Genomic DNA, 14,765 nt, shown 5'->3' on the forward strand with positions numbered 1-14,765 from the left:
ACTAGGATCAACTGTAACTATCCTTTTAAACCTTTCGGGATCTATTGAACAGATAAGAGTAAATCGATGGTAAAAAGAATCAACGTATTCGATGATATCCTTCTATTTCCATACCAAATTCCAAATTTCACCATCCTGATCCCTACTACGATGTGCTGGGTATCCTTAAGCTTCCTTAATCGGAAAAAAACTCCATCAGTACCTGAGCCCATAGAACTTAGTGTCCATCATTAATACGTTAAATACTAGAGTTTTGCCCTTTAGAGCATAAAAAAAATCAGGATAACCGAATTAAACCTTTTTTCTTAAGTATGATCACTTACAAAAAATCAAAGAACAAAAAATATTTTCATCGTTCATGAAAATATTTAGATATAAATTAGGGAAAATACCACAAAAAATCCAAAACTATGTCACTTGTGACAAATTTACCCCGAACTTTTTTTTGTGACACGAAAAACCCCAAACTATGTCACTTGTGACAAATTTACCCTGAACTTTTTTTTGTGACACGAAAAACCCCAAACTATACCACTTGTGACACATTTACCCCACAATACTTTGGCCCATGGGCATTTTCATCTTTTTCCTTTTTCTATTTTTTTTTCCTTGTTTTTTTCTTCTCCGGCGAGGGCAGCCCTCGCCTGAGTCGAGCAAAGTCACCCTCGCCCGATGTCGGATCTAGTGAGGGCGACCCTCGCCGGAGAAGAAAAGAAAAAAAAAGAAGGAAAAAAACGAAAATGCCCATGGGCCAAGGTATTGTGGGGTAAATGTGTTACAAATGGCATAGTTTGGGGTTTTTCGTATCACAAAAAAAAGTTCAGAGTAAATTTATCACAAGTGACATAATTTGGGGTTTTTCGTGTCACAAAAAAAAATTCATGGTAAATTTGTCACAAGTAATATATTTTGGAGTTTTTTGTGGTATTTTTCCTATAAATTATTATCGATAATAAAAATATTTTAAATTGAATGATTATTTTAAGCGATATTATCGATATTTTTAGGATAAATTATTCATTTTTCAATTAAATTCCTCCCACTAGGTACGAGCCCAGCCAGCCGTCCTCCCACTGTCTCCAGAACTCCAAATAGGAGGGGGGGGGGCGGCAATGGAAGCCACGGCTCACGCGCCAGCACCTCGCGCGTGCGAAGCACGTTCCAAGGATATTTCCAGGTGTCTCGCTTCGTTTGAAGCGCGGGACACAACTCCAAACAACAACGAAACAGATCTCCGCCCCCATTTCCTTTGGCAATTTTCAAATCTCGCACGAACGAAGCAAAACCCCAAAAATCGTCTTCCCGGAAAGGGCAAAAAGAAGGGGAAAATGAAAAAACAAAAAACCGCCAACCGAGTCCTCGCTGTTCCAGCATCAATCATCCCTCCCATCCCCCTCCTATATTTATTCTCAACTCTCTCCCTCTCCCTCTCCCTCTCTACAACGTCGTTTTCACTCGCGATCGTGTTGTATTCATCGAGTCCCGTCGAGGAGGAGGAAGAAGGAGGAGGAGAAGAAGAATCCGCTCGCCGTCTCCGATCTCTCTCCGGAGAGTTCCGATTGCTCTCCGACCCGATCTCGTTGAATCCGGCTTCTGTCGCCGAGCTCGTTTTGTTCGGTAGAGCTGTAGAGAGAGAGAGAGAGAGGGGGGGCGGAGGCATGGGGAGTCCGGAGAAGAATCAGAGCAAGGGCTTCTTCGCCGCCATGAGCTCGGGGCTGTCCATGTTCGGCAACGCCGTCCACAGATCCGTCAACGGGTGCGTCCCTTGCTCGATCCTTCTCTACTTCTCGTCGCTTCGCGATCGCTGACGTTTTGCGGCGAGCTGTGATCAGCTCTCTCTCTCTCTCTTCCCGTGCTCGCGTCTCCGTCTCTGTTTGTCCGGCTTGTGCGAGTAATTCGACGCGTTCGGTGATTGATCTGGTGATTTTTGGGCCTCGGCGTGTTGATTCCGGCGCGGTTTTGCTTTTTTTAGAAAGTAGTTGCGCTGCTCGTTTTGCGTTGCTTCTGCCTGGTCGGACTGGATGCTGCGAGCTGGATTCGCGGTTTTTCTGCCATCGTTTGCCTGTGGTTAGCCGAATTGACGCTGTTGTTCGAGTGGCTACTGTTGGTTGGTTGTGTAATTAAGTTAGGGAGATTAGATTTGATGGATGGAAGGATGCAGCTCATCAGTTCGGTCTGCGCCTCCGTCACCATGGATCCGATGGAGTTTGACTTCTATGGAAACGGTTATGATCTGATAATCAGTTTGCTTTCGGTGTACGTGCATGTAAATTGAATTGACTTACTTAAGCTCTTAGTTGGAAAGAACTTTATGAACTAACTTGCTTGATGGAGCATCTGGCTTTAAGTAGCTGTTCTTTTTTTCGTCATAATTTCTACTTTCGCTTGATGGTTTGCTTCGGTCCTTTTATAAAGCAGTGACACTTATTTATTAGGAAGTGTATTTCCAATATATATGCATGGCATATATGTTTGGGACCTGGTTTTGAGTCTCTTGCGGAATGCATGACATCTTGCCAGCCTTCTTTTTTGTTTTGAAACTTTCAAAGCCATCTGGTTGGAGCAAAATGTACACGTCCTAAAGCACCTTCTTAAGTTTGTCTTGATTATGGATTTCACATGCTGAAAAGCATAGTGAATTCATTTCCTCAAGATAGAAAAATGATTAGATTGCTTATTATTGCTGGTGTACCTTGTCAACAATTTGCTATTCTTGTCATCCTTATGATGAATACGATTGTTTGATATAAGTATTTGAGATCTGGTATTGGGTTCTTCTTATTTCATCCAGATTGCTTGGATATGAAGGTTTAGAAGTCATCAATCCAGAGGGAGGCAAAGAAGATGCAGAAGAGGAAGCTCAGAAAGGTAGATGGAGGCAGGAGGTATGTTCCTACTTGATTTTTCTCTGCTGGTTTTTGCATCTAGAGGAACACCATGCTAAAGATCTTTAAGGTTTCTCTTGTTTGCAACTTCTCTTTTAAATCCTCGGGCCGAGTTCTGCTTCTCATTCAGTGAGGTTCTGATGGAAGAAATTATGTGTTCTATGAGTTATAATTCTGCTATCGAGATATTGTTGCCTGTCTGCCTAATTGGTATTACTTCTTTGTTCATGTGCAGTTAGCAGTACAACATTTAGGTTGACACGTCCCAAGAAAAATGTCATTGTGCTTTAGAAAACTATGTTTCTTGCTTTTTTAATGTCAATATTTTCCCCTTTCTTTCTAGGATCGAGACAGTTACTGGAAGATGATGCAAAAATATATTGGCTCAGACGTCACATCAATGGTGACACTTCCTGTTCTTATTTTTGAACCAATGACAATGCTCCAGAAAATGGCAGAGGTTTGAATTTCTTTTTCAGGAGGAAACTCGTGTGTTCTGTTGTTTCATTTGTTTTTCCACTTTTCTCCCTGGTGTCTAATGGCACAAAATATGAACTAATTTGACAGTTAATGGAATATTCACATTTACTGGATCGGGCAGATGAATGTGAGGATCCATACATGCGATTGGTCTATTCAGGTAATTGTCCTTGGGATGTTCATTTTATTAACCCTTGCAAATAATGTCAGGTAGATGATTGAGTTCTTCAAAAACATTTTCAGCATCATGGGCTATATCAGTCTATTATGCCTATCAAAGGACATGGAAGCCTTTCAATCCTATTCTTGGGGAAACTTATGAATTGGCGAATCATGGCGGTATTACGTTTATTTCTGAGCAGGTCAGTGTTTGAAAAGAGTCATCTCCGTGAAGATTTTGCCATGAATAGCTATTACCTTCTTGTCTTCGGCATATACTCGTTTCAGCAGTCTTTGACTTATCAGTATAGTTTCTTCTGAATGGTTACTTATTATCATGTTCTGAATCATTCCATGGAGAGTGACCAGATCGTTAGAATACATCTGCACTTGTATTTGTAATGCCACATTACATCGGTTTTCGGTAATTGATTATTTGCTGTGTTCGTTTCAGGTCTGTCATCATCCTCCAATGAGTGCCGGGCATGCAGAAAATGATCATTTTACGTACGATGTGACATCAAAACTAAAAACCAAATTCTTAGGGAACTCTCTCGATGTTTATCCTGTAGGAAGGTATGGATAATTTTCTCTTTGCATGTCAATTTTTTTCCATTTAAATTTTCTCGATGTAAGTTTTTCAGTTATTCGGACATCTTATCTTTTTCATGTGGTGTGCAATACACTCTTTATCCTTGACACTCGAAGAACCTATATTTCATCCCTAATGATTTCCTTTAATCAGTGGGTGGATCCTTTTCACTGCCTATTTGGGGGTGTTTTACAAGCTGGACTTCATTTGTTACTAAATTAAAGTTGGTAATTGCTTGTGATTCGACTTTTTGTTTTGATGCGGGACCAGTGCTTTATTGTCCATTGTGCTCAGAGGATTGAGCTTTGTTGCACATTTCATGACAAACTCCTGAAGCCGCCAATGATGGATAAGTGGTTATTTGAATGCAGAACACGTGTCACTCTTAAACGAGATGGTGTGGTTTTAGATTTGGTGCCACCCCCAACAAAGGTTAACAATCTGATTTTTGGACGGACATGGGTTGACTCACCTGGGGAGATGGTCATGACAAATTTGAATACTGGAGACAAAGTCGTGCTGTACTTCCAACCATGCGGCTGGTTTGGGTAATTAGCTGCTCTGTATTCTTGTATGCCTGCATTTTTTCTGTTTTGTTGGTTGGACTGTTCTTTGTTGTAGATCTATCATAGTATCCCTTATAGGAAGTATCTCATTTCCGTGAAGTTGCTAAAAAGTAGTCGTTCTTGTTACCCCTCTGCCTCCCACCACCTCACCCCCCCCACCCCCCACAAAAAAAAAATATATATATATATATGTGCATTTTAAAAATTTGTTTATTGCTGGTCCTGCTCATGAATTGTCACAATTCATTGCAGAGCTGGTCGTTTTGAGGTTGATGGTTATGTTTATAATGCCACCGAAGAACCAAAAATCTTGATGACAGGGAAGTGGAATGAGTCAATGAGTTATCAACCATGCGACTTGGAAGGAGAGCCTCTTCCAGGCACAGAGTTAAAAGAGGTTTGACCAGTAAAATGTTTTGCATTTTTTTTTTTAAGAAAATACTTCCCTGTAAGAACCAACTTTTCAGGTTCTCTGGCCCTGTTCCTTATTCTACTTCACTGTTGAGGTTGTCATGGTAAATAGCAATACTGCCCGTCTCTCTTCCATGTCATCAGTGCACTTATACCTTCATTTTGGACTGTTTCCTAGTAGGGTCGAATTACGGGGCACGAAAGCTCAAAACATGAGTGAAAAACTGGAGAGAGAATTGAGTGAAGGGGCAATAAAGTTTATTTATATACAATAATGCCAAACTAAGTTTCTCCACAAGAGGAGCTACCAAATCTGTTTGTTTGCAACATTCAGCTACGTTCTGTTTGCTGTTATTATCTGTTAAAAGTTAAAGCATTTGAAAGCTCATGGTCCTTTTTACGGTTTCCAACCATGCCTTCACAAATCTCACTTTGCCCCTTTGGGCGTAAAATACTGTAACTGATCGTTTTCATGGGTTCTGTACACAACTGTCGTCTTGCTAATGCTCATTTGTCAAGCTTGTCTACCTAATTGCTCTTTATTGGGAGCATGGTTCTTGTATAATGTTTAATTAACTTATGAGATATATTCAGAACTAAAGGGTTTGGCTGGATCTCTCCACCTTGTCTATTGCATGCGGATCTTATTTCAACCTAGCTCCCTACCCGCACACATAACAGAAAGAAATTGAAAGGATAGATATGATGAGAAAAGAATGAGCCAAAAAAACACATGAATTCACTTCTTTCCTAGGTATCTGACTATGGGTAAAACTGTGTGAGAGGTAGCTCCAGAGCATGACTACTTTACTGTGTTTTTCGAGGTTGTCTCCTTATATCGTTTATGCCTCTATACTCTCGGAACTGAGCTTTCACTAACCATGTAGGTGTTGTATTTTCTTTAAGTACTTCTTAGCAGCTAAAAGCATTGCTCAAATTGATCAAAGTTTATTTTTCTTATCATTTTTTTGATAAGCTATTGACCAAATGTTATTGGTATCTATAGGTCTGGCATGTTGCTGAAGTTCCAGCAAATGACAAATTCCAGTATACTCATTTTGCACACAAGTTGAATAGCTTCCAGACTGCTCCTAAGAAGTTGCTGGCATCAGATTCTCGTTTACGTCCTGATAGATATGCACTTGAGAAGGGTGATCTCTCCAAAGCTGGCGCTGAAAAGAGCAGGTCTCTCTCTCTCTGTCTCTCTCTGTCTCTCTCTGTCTCTCTCTCTCTCTGATGGTGGAAACCATTAACAAAGAATTCCTCAACCTTAAATTATAGCATTTAATCTGGACAAAATTTTGGAACCAAATTACACAGGCACTCCAAATTCTCTTTTAGTGATTTACCAAGCCCGTATGTTTTCTTTTTGCTTGTCTTGCAGATTGGAGGAGAGGCAAAGAGCTGAAAAGAGAGAACGAGAGTCCAAGAATCAAAAGTTTTCCCCTAGATGGTTTGATCTAACTGATGAAGTCACACCTACTCCCTGGGGTGATTTGGAAGTTTACAGTTTCAATGGAAGATACATGGAACACCGAGCTGCTGCGGATAGTTCTGACAGCGGTAACGAGATTGATGTCACATCCATTGAATTTAATCCGTGGCAATATGGTGATGTATCTACCGAATAAGGTAATCCTGCCTTAGATTTGGCTTGTTGGACTATGCAGATTGTTCATGGAACTTTCTGGTGTGAAATGTTAGATCAATGCTTCTTGTAGTCTGTTAACATCAAGTTTTTGGTCTCTCATTTTCTTTTTTTCCCATTTTGATCCTAGTTTATTTATTATTACCAAATATTGTTGTAGTTATGCGTTTCTCATGCCTAGAATTAATTATTTTCTTTTGCGGTTTTCATCATTGTTTTGTTGATCTACTTTGAATCACACAACCGTCTCTAGATTTATGGATAGAATCAATAGATTAAGATAATGAAGTGTCAGAAAGAGTCGTGATCAGAACTTATATTGTCGGTTCTGTACTAAACAGATGCAAGAGTGAGGACCGACTACGAAGCTGCCCGAGGAAGAGACTGAGATATTTGACAGATTAATTGATTTCCTTTGGGCTAAACATAATCGACTTTGACCAAAGAGTAGTGCCTTGTTGGATTTAGATATTTCCCGGCAATGCTGTGAATAGCCTCGCTGGTTGTTTGCAATGAGGCTTTTGTGATTTATCATCTTGGAAATGCATGTGAGCAGACTATATGTTCGGCTTGATCATGTCCTGCTCTTGGAGGACACAGCCACTAGACATTGAGTGACAAAAGGCCAAATTCTTTATCGTGCGTGGATTTTAAAGTTTCCCTTCGCAGAGTGCATTATGATGTAGGGGTGATGTAGGGGTGTTCATGGGCCAGTGGTATAATACGCAAAAGGCTTGAGGGCAGTAGTATTCATGCCTGCTCAGCACACTTTCACGACAGACTGGTCTGCAGTGTGGTCACCAAGGTCAAGTTTTTGTTCTCTTCCTGTCGGTTCCCGAAGCGGGCCTCTGGATTTGAAATTTATGATTTGATGTGTCGGCGTCAATTGGGGATTAGATGCAACTGATGAGCCGCCTTGATATAAGGCATATCCATCTCTTTGAACTTTATTCCTAAAGTTGCTTGTCGCCTTCTATCCCATATCTATTTCAGTTGCATTATTGTCCCACTATAGTAGAATGCCCAAATTTATGGAACCTTTTCTAGAAGAAAACGTATCTGAGCGTCTGTACGCATGTCTTTGTTCTGTATGGGTTTTCGCTTTTCGGCCCCATCTGGAGAGAGCATGAGTACTTGAATTAAGCCGGAGTTGGGTTTCATGTCACGAGGAACTACGCTGGTTTCCCGAAGATCAGCAACTTTCCCAAATCGAATATCTCTCTCCTTGCTTCGATAATGATAGTTTGAGCTAGGATGCTGCGACTTTTTTGGCTACTGGCTGCCATTATCTATGTGTAGTCTTACGATTACGAACAAGTACAAACGGACGGGAGTTGGACTTAATTAGATTGCGAGCACAAAGGAGAGACTTGGTTATGCAGATGCGCTGGTGATTAGGTGCATGAGATGAGTGATAACTCGATTAGGTAGTTTAGATCTTTCGATCTTTCGGCAAATAAACGAATACGCCCCATTTCTTGCGTCCCTGGGTACAGTTGGTGGGAACTCTAGGCTTCTTGAAAGCATGAGCTTGACTATTGAGTATCGACTAATTTAAATTTTGTCCATCTCTTTTGTGACACTTACTTGGGATTTCTCTCTCCTATTTCTTTGGGTTAACTTAACTACATCATCCACCTTTTGACTAATCTAGGGTGCCGACAGCAATCATTTGCGCTGAGATTCTTGGTTGATAATATAGTGAATTCGAACATATAGTTGGCCGCCTAATCTGAATCTAATCCAAACATAAAAACGCTACTCAGCCGTGGGCGGGATTAGGAGAGTTCGGTCATATACTTCACCTGATCAGTGTAGACATACTTTTATTGCTTACATGTGGAACCAAACGCCCTCCTCTGCATATATTTTTGTTTTTCGGATCAACATAAAGAGCGGGGAAAGGCAACCAGCTTGTGATTCCGCCTAAACGTTTCATAATAAGAGTTTCAAACCCATTACAAAAATGCTCAATTTGAGACATATCTATCATGCAGTGCACGCAATTCAAAGGTCCAAAGTTAGTGAGCCTTTTATCATAGTCAACAAAGATGTTAGCGGTCGGAAATCTTTCCATACAATATATGTTGTAGCTAAACAAAGTAACGCAAATCATTCAGAGATCCGATCACAAAATGAATCAAAATTGTGACCTCCAAATGACCAGTTTATCACTAGGCAATCACTTTGACGATGCGCCCCTCTACCTAATAATTCTGCCTCTTTTGAGCAAGAAAGATTGGCAGGAAATGAATTTTGAACGGACTGTAAAAGTCAGATTCTCCCGTAAATATAGCCTGCTTTTTTTCCTCGTTTCTTATTGATATCCAACCCCCAACAAGGAGGGTCTTGATGGATATCAATAATTTGACTAGCTGTCGGGATAAAATTGCCAAATCAATTCCATCCAATCGATTTGCTTGCCAATCGCTTTGATTAACATCAAATTATCAAACAACAACTAAGAAAAAGGGACGTTTTGACTGACGTTCTTGGTCAGTGAACGGCTTCAAAATTGGCGGATCCCCAAAACCCCATGCTCACGCCCAATCCCTTCGCCTAAGTCACCACCACCACCACCACCACAAAACCCAGAGGCAAGGCAAACGAAAGAAGATGGTCCTAGAGCCACTCTCGAAGCGCCACGCGTGACCATATCCTCTGAAAGCCTCTTTCCGTGCAGCTTTTCTCGTTCACTAATGTCAAAGCCGGAAGGCGCGAAACCATGGGGCTTTTGCCCCCTCCTCCGCCGAACGACACGTGTTCGGAGCTCCGCTCCCCGAGGCAACCTTTAACCGCCGAAAATGGGGGGGTGAAAATATGGGCTAATAAATAAACGATGTGCACGTTTAGCGTACTTCGGGAACCTGCTCTCCGAACTCCAAAAAAGAAAAAAGACCGATGATATCCATCTGGCTTTATTTAATAAGCGACATATGCACGAGAATAATGGCCCTCACCGAGATCTCAAAATGCTTCATCTTTGGCTTGGGATCCCCGCGATGTAAAAAACACAGCTGGGGTACATTCGCCTTCTAGAGAGGAAAAAGATTTTAGGGGAAAAGACAAAGCGTGCGGGTCTCGACGCGTTAAAATAAGGTGTGTACCCGTAGAGCTCGCTCCGATTGAAAGGGACAGGCCGCAAAGGCCCCCGAGTTGGGGCACAAGCACCCGTGAACAATATTTTTTGAAATTCGAAAATACTCTTTGTTTTCTTACAGGATTTCAAGAAACTGCGATGAACACTTGTGGTAAGAAAACGGTGGTCTCCCCCCCGTTACTTTTCACGGGAAAAAGTAAAACTGGGAAAATCCAAAATGGAAACCCGTCGAAATCGCCGGTGTCCTCGTTAACGGGCCCGCCCCCCCCTTGCGCGAAACCCGTCAACACTCTCGAGCCGAGTTGGGGGCCCACCCGCTGGGGCCCAACTCGAGCGACGCCGACGTCATCCCCCGGCCCTGACGCCGTCATCCGAATATTCGATCCCCGTCCAGAGGCCAACGCGCATCTCCGACGGAGATTCCCTAACGGCCGTCGAACGCGACGATGAATAATGAATTGACCGGTGCCCCCCCGACTCCCCTTCGCCCTTTCAAATTTTTTTGAATGCGAACCGAATTTTGCCTTTGCCTTCCCCTGTTATATCATTGGTTAATGGTTATCGCTTTTTTGAAAGTGCTCCCGTAGGACCCCATTTGTTCTACGCATGAAAATGATCGATAAAATAAATTTGTTTCCGTCGCGATTCGAAATATTAATCCAGATTTTACGAAATTAAGAGATGCGTTATGTGCGAACTTGAATCGATATTTGAATATTGTGAACGTTTTCGGAAGTTTTGGATATTAAGAAAAAAAACAAAATGTGTGGGTTTAAAGATTTTTAAGTTAAGCACTGTCTGCTTGAACGTCTACCATGAATAGAGAACGAACGGGAGAATACAAAAGTTAGAAACCCATTTATTGAGGAGGAGTAGATGGACTTGATTAAAATAGTTGCGAAAGTATGAGTATGGGAAATGAACTTTACTGAAAAATACTTTTCGAGGACAAATTTTCTTATTAACTTTCAAGGATAATGACAAATTTTCTTATTTTTTATTGCATTCTGCAATGGAAGTTTGTGTTTCTAATACTTTTTATTTTTATTTTATAGAAAATTACGAGATACCTCATGTAAAACTCCAGATCACGAATTCAAGCGCTAGGTTCGCCCGCCGAGGCGCGAGGGCGGCCGCTTCGACTTCCAGCGAGGGCGCGGCTACTCGGCCGAGGGCCCTGCCCGCTTCCGTAGCGCCGGAGGGCCTGAAGTGACCTCGGAGGCAAGGTTGAAGTGAAAAAAAAAAAATTCAAAAAAAAAAATAATATTAAAAAATTAGTTTGGGTAAAATTGTCACATGCTACGCAGTTGGGGTTTTTTGAGTATGTTCGGGTAAAATTGTCACTGTGTACCGAGTTTGGGGTTTTTATGGTAAAAAATAGTTTGGGGTAAATGTGTCACAAGTGTACAGGCTTAGGGTTTTTCGTGGTATTAACCCTATTTTTAATTGCATTCCGCAATGGAAGTTTGTGTTTCTAATACTTTTTATTTTTATTTTATAGAAAATTACGAGATACCTCGTGTAAAACTCCAGATCACGAATTCGAGCGCTAGGTTCGCGAGCCCAGACTCAAGGAACCCAGACTCGTCCTCGACGAGAGCTCAATCGCTGAGGTCCCGAGCCCATTCAAAGGGGATAGGGGCTTGACTGCTAAGGTCTCAGGTGCGGGTGCTAAGGTCCTGAGCTCGACTGTCGAGGACCCGAGCAATGACGCGAGTCCCAATCTCAAATTTTTTTTTTTTTTTTTTAAATTTAAGCATGTATCTTTTATTGACTATCAAAACTTTTTCAATTTACTCGATTTTCTAAGCGATTTAGAAGTCGGAAAACGACAGAAATATTTTCCCAAGGCTAATGAGAACACGATCCGACGTGGCAGAGGGTGGCCCACGGATGCTCCCGTGGACGAGCCGGGGGGAATAAAGAAGAAGGCGCTGGACATGCTTATCGGGAAAACTGCCCACGACGCGAGGGGGCTGCGGGACTGTCTCCGCAGTGCGAAATGACGTATCTGCCCCCAATACACATCAGCGTTATCACGTAAAAGAGCACACCGTTATTGACTTTGCACTGCTCCTTCTTAGAAGTAGGCGTACGTACCAAGTGGTAACTCCCGCTCGATTTCTATTTTATTTTATTTGATAGAGAGTATAGTTATAATTCACAGAGTCGATTGACCTCTTTCTATGCTTTGGCGATCCAGTTCTTATTGGGAGTCGAGCTTTAGTTAGGCCAAAAATAGGGACTATTAACCTATATAGATCGATAAATTAAGGCGAACCAAAAATGAACAACTGTATATCGTGCCTGGTTAGTTAAAAAAAAACAGTCCGTGAATCATAGATTCTTGGCCTTATTGTAACATGTTCTCATCAATCCGATTTGGTACGATTTTATCGAGATTCATCTCACGGTGCCTCTAATTCAATAAGTAATTATAATTAGAGTCTTCCAATTCGGCTTGATGAATTGATTTTCTAACCGAAATATTCGAAAGTAACTTCCTTCTATGTATCTTTTGACGCGATTACGATATACCGGAATTGGAAAGAAAGCCAAAACTTTTGCCCTCTTTCGACCTTGCTTTTTTTTTTTTTTGGAATGAGGCGTGACATGATAAGGCTAATTTCTCCAATATTAGGTCCTCTCCCATATCTAGCCATTTAAGGTAAAGAATCCATTTCGATGTTTAGCGCGATTTTGGGGTAAAGAATCCATTTAATACTTCCCGTCGATTATACACAAATTTTCCCATTCATGCGAAGAAGAGAGGACGATTTGCCCTTTTCCTTCCCTTCACGACAATGGCAACCAACACATTAACCCAACTCGGACATGCACGGTCTCGCCATAACCCACAAGCAAATAGCAAGAGGCCACTTGGGCACCCTTTCGAAATCGCAGGTATCCCCAGTTAAGGAAAATCCAATAAATTATTTACAAACAAATACACAAATTCCTCGACATAAAGAAAAAAAAAAAAGGAGAAGAAGAGAGAAAAAAACGAAAGGAGGAGGAGGAGGAGGAGGAGCTCCTCCTGCACGAGTAGTGGGACTCAACGTATTTCTCGATGGCGCTGACCACACCCAGCCACATGATCCCAAATCCCCACCACGCCACGCGTCGCGCCCCCCGGGATCGCACCACGGCGCCGACGATGATGCTGATGATGAGCTCGCGCTCGGGGTGGGAGGGTGGGAGTGAAGACCAGGTCGCCGAGTGGCTTCCCCCCAGCCACCTGCTGTAGCCGGTGACCCGGGGCCCGCGGCTACCGATATGACCGGTAAATAACTGGTTCCTTTCGGGGGGTGGGACGGGACGGTATGGTATGATATAAACCATGTAAAAGGAAAAGAGGGGGAGAAAAAGGTTGGTGTGCTGCTGCCGGGGGTTTAAGCGCTTTGGTTGGGCGGTGGTTTCTCCGGAAGGGTTTTTGGCGATCAGACCAGAAGACAGAGAGAGAGAGAGAGGAATTTTCTCGCGCGCACAGGGAAAGCGAAGGCCAAACGCATTTTCTCGGGAAAATAACATGGGCTGAGGAGGGGGAATTCGGAATGCCGGGAAACCTGGTGGGCTCGCCGGTACGTGTGGCGTCGTCGAGGGGGCTCGCTCGCTCGCTCGCTCGCTTAGATTGCTTCGCCTGGATTCTGCGGGTCGTCCGTTTCTTTTGCTCTTGTGGGATTCTCTCTCTCTCTCTCTCTCTCTCTCCGTGCGCGCTCTGATTCGATCTTCCGGCTGCGAATTGCGGGGGGAAATCTGTGGGGGACGCGCGCGAGGGAGCGAAGCATTGTCGAGAGGGCGAACCCCCAGATCACGCCTCGCCCGGGCTTCGTCCTGCGGAGATTTGTTGAATTCCCCGGGTTTGGGTTCTTCTTGCTTTTTCGGCCGTGGTTTTTGTGTGGTTTTTGTCTTGGGTGGATCTCGACTTCGGACGAGGAAAGTCGCGGTCGCGCGGGCCTGAGGCTTCGGCGAGTTTCGATTGCGATCTGGGAAGGTTCCTGCAGTTCCAAGCTTGCATTTTTCGGGCGCTGAAAAATGTTCGGAATTTTCTCAGCTGGTCTTCCGTCTTCTGAATGTTTCGGTTTCGGCGACGGTTTTCGATCGTCGTGCTGATCATCGAATGCTTTCTCGACGTTTGGGCCCCGATCGCTGCGATCCGATGATCTTCGTCGGGACGCGATACGGTCGAGACCCGGTTTCTTCCGCCTCTCTCTGTTCCTGAAATCGTTTTGGAGCTCGAACTTTTTTCAAAAAATTGATGCTTGAAGAGGGTTTCCGATCTCTTTGATTCCACCTTGCGTCAAAATTTTGAGCGCCTCTCGGATCCGCTGGAGATCTAGTTTGGGTGATTCCTTGCTCTGCATGAGGGTTTTGTGATGGGTTTAAGCGGTTTTCTTTCCCCCTCTCTTCGCACCTTCCACCAAATTGGAAATTAATCGCGATTGCGCTTTTCCATTCGCGAGTTTCGGGTGGACATTTTTCTGACTGTCCATCGATATTTTTTCTTTGATATTACCTCATGCCAGTCGTCAAAGCCCAATCTTTTTCTCACTTTTCCGCAGTTTGCATATCCCTTAGAGTTTTCCCAAATTTATGTGTTTTTCGAGTCTCTTGCTCCGCTGGATCTGCGAACTTCTGGACTTTGAACTATTGTCATGGATAAATGTTTCAAATTTCGTTAAATTGTGCATTAATCGTGGGAAATTTGGATCATAATGGCTGGAATGGGTTTATTTATTTTGTTTTTAGACTTCTTGACAACTATCCTAAGCAGTGACGTTGTTCTAAGTTTTAGTTGGGGAGAGCAATATCGTCAATGAAAACTGCTTCCTAATTGGAATTTCCACCAAATGTGATTTCGCGAATTGATTTTTTACTGTTTAAATGTAATGTCTTGTGATCATTGTGACACAAAAGATTGGGG

The 14,765-nt window shown here is 42.8% G+C and overlaps 1 protein-coding gene across 1 annotated transcript; it reads left to right on the top strand.

Annotated features, from left to right (window-relative positions):
• The first annotated feature begins 1,421 nt into the window (after window positions 1-1,421).
• Window positions 1,422-7,378, top strand: LOC115683756 (oxysterol-binding protein-related protein 3C). Its single transcript, XM_030608362.2, has 11 exons — window positions 1,422-1,756; window positions 2,792-2,885; window positions 3,229-3,345; window positions 3,453-3,525; window positions 3,609-3,727; window positions 3,979-4,100; window positions 4,488-4,664; window positions 4,935-5,079; window positions 6,100-6,278; window positions 6,478-6,725; window positions 7,083-7,378. Exons 1-10 carry the CDS (start codon window positions 1,659-1,661, stop codon window positions 6,722-6,724), a joined length of 1,371 nt encoding a protein of 456 aa, XP_030464222.1. The 5' UTR covers window positions 1,422-1,658; the 3' UTR covers window position 6,725; window positions 7,083-7,378.
• The last annotated feature ends 7,387 nt before the right edge of the window (window positions 7,379-14,765 follow it).

This window comes from Syzygium oleosum, unplaced genomic scaffold, assembly GCF_021117445.2.
Source record: "Syzygium oleosum isolate NSW1041296 unplaced genomic scaffold, Sole_v2.1 Sole_v2.03, whole genome shotgun sequence".
Classification (NCBI taxonomy): domain Eukaryota; kingdom Viridiplantae; phylum Streptophyta; class Magnoliopsida; order Myrtales; family Myrtaceae; genus Syzygium; species Syzygium oleosum.

What these genes read in the sequence shown, in the direction of transcription:
- LOC115683756 (XM_030608362.2), top strand. Translation starts at nt 1,659, where the DNA reads ATGGGGAGTCCGGAGAAGAATCAGAGCAAGGGCTTCTTCGCCGCCATG. An exon ending in AAGGTAGATGGAGGCAGGAG is followed by an intron (nt 2,886 to 3,228) that starts GTATGTTCCTAC and finishes CTTTCTTTCTAG; the next exon opens with GATCGAGACAGTTACTGGAA. An exon ending in CAACCATGCGGCTGGTTTGG is followed by an intron (nt 4,665 to 4,934) that starts GTAATTAGCTGC and finishes AATTCATTGCAG; the next exon opens with AGCTGGTCGTTTTGAGGTTG.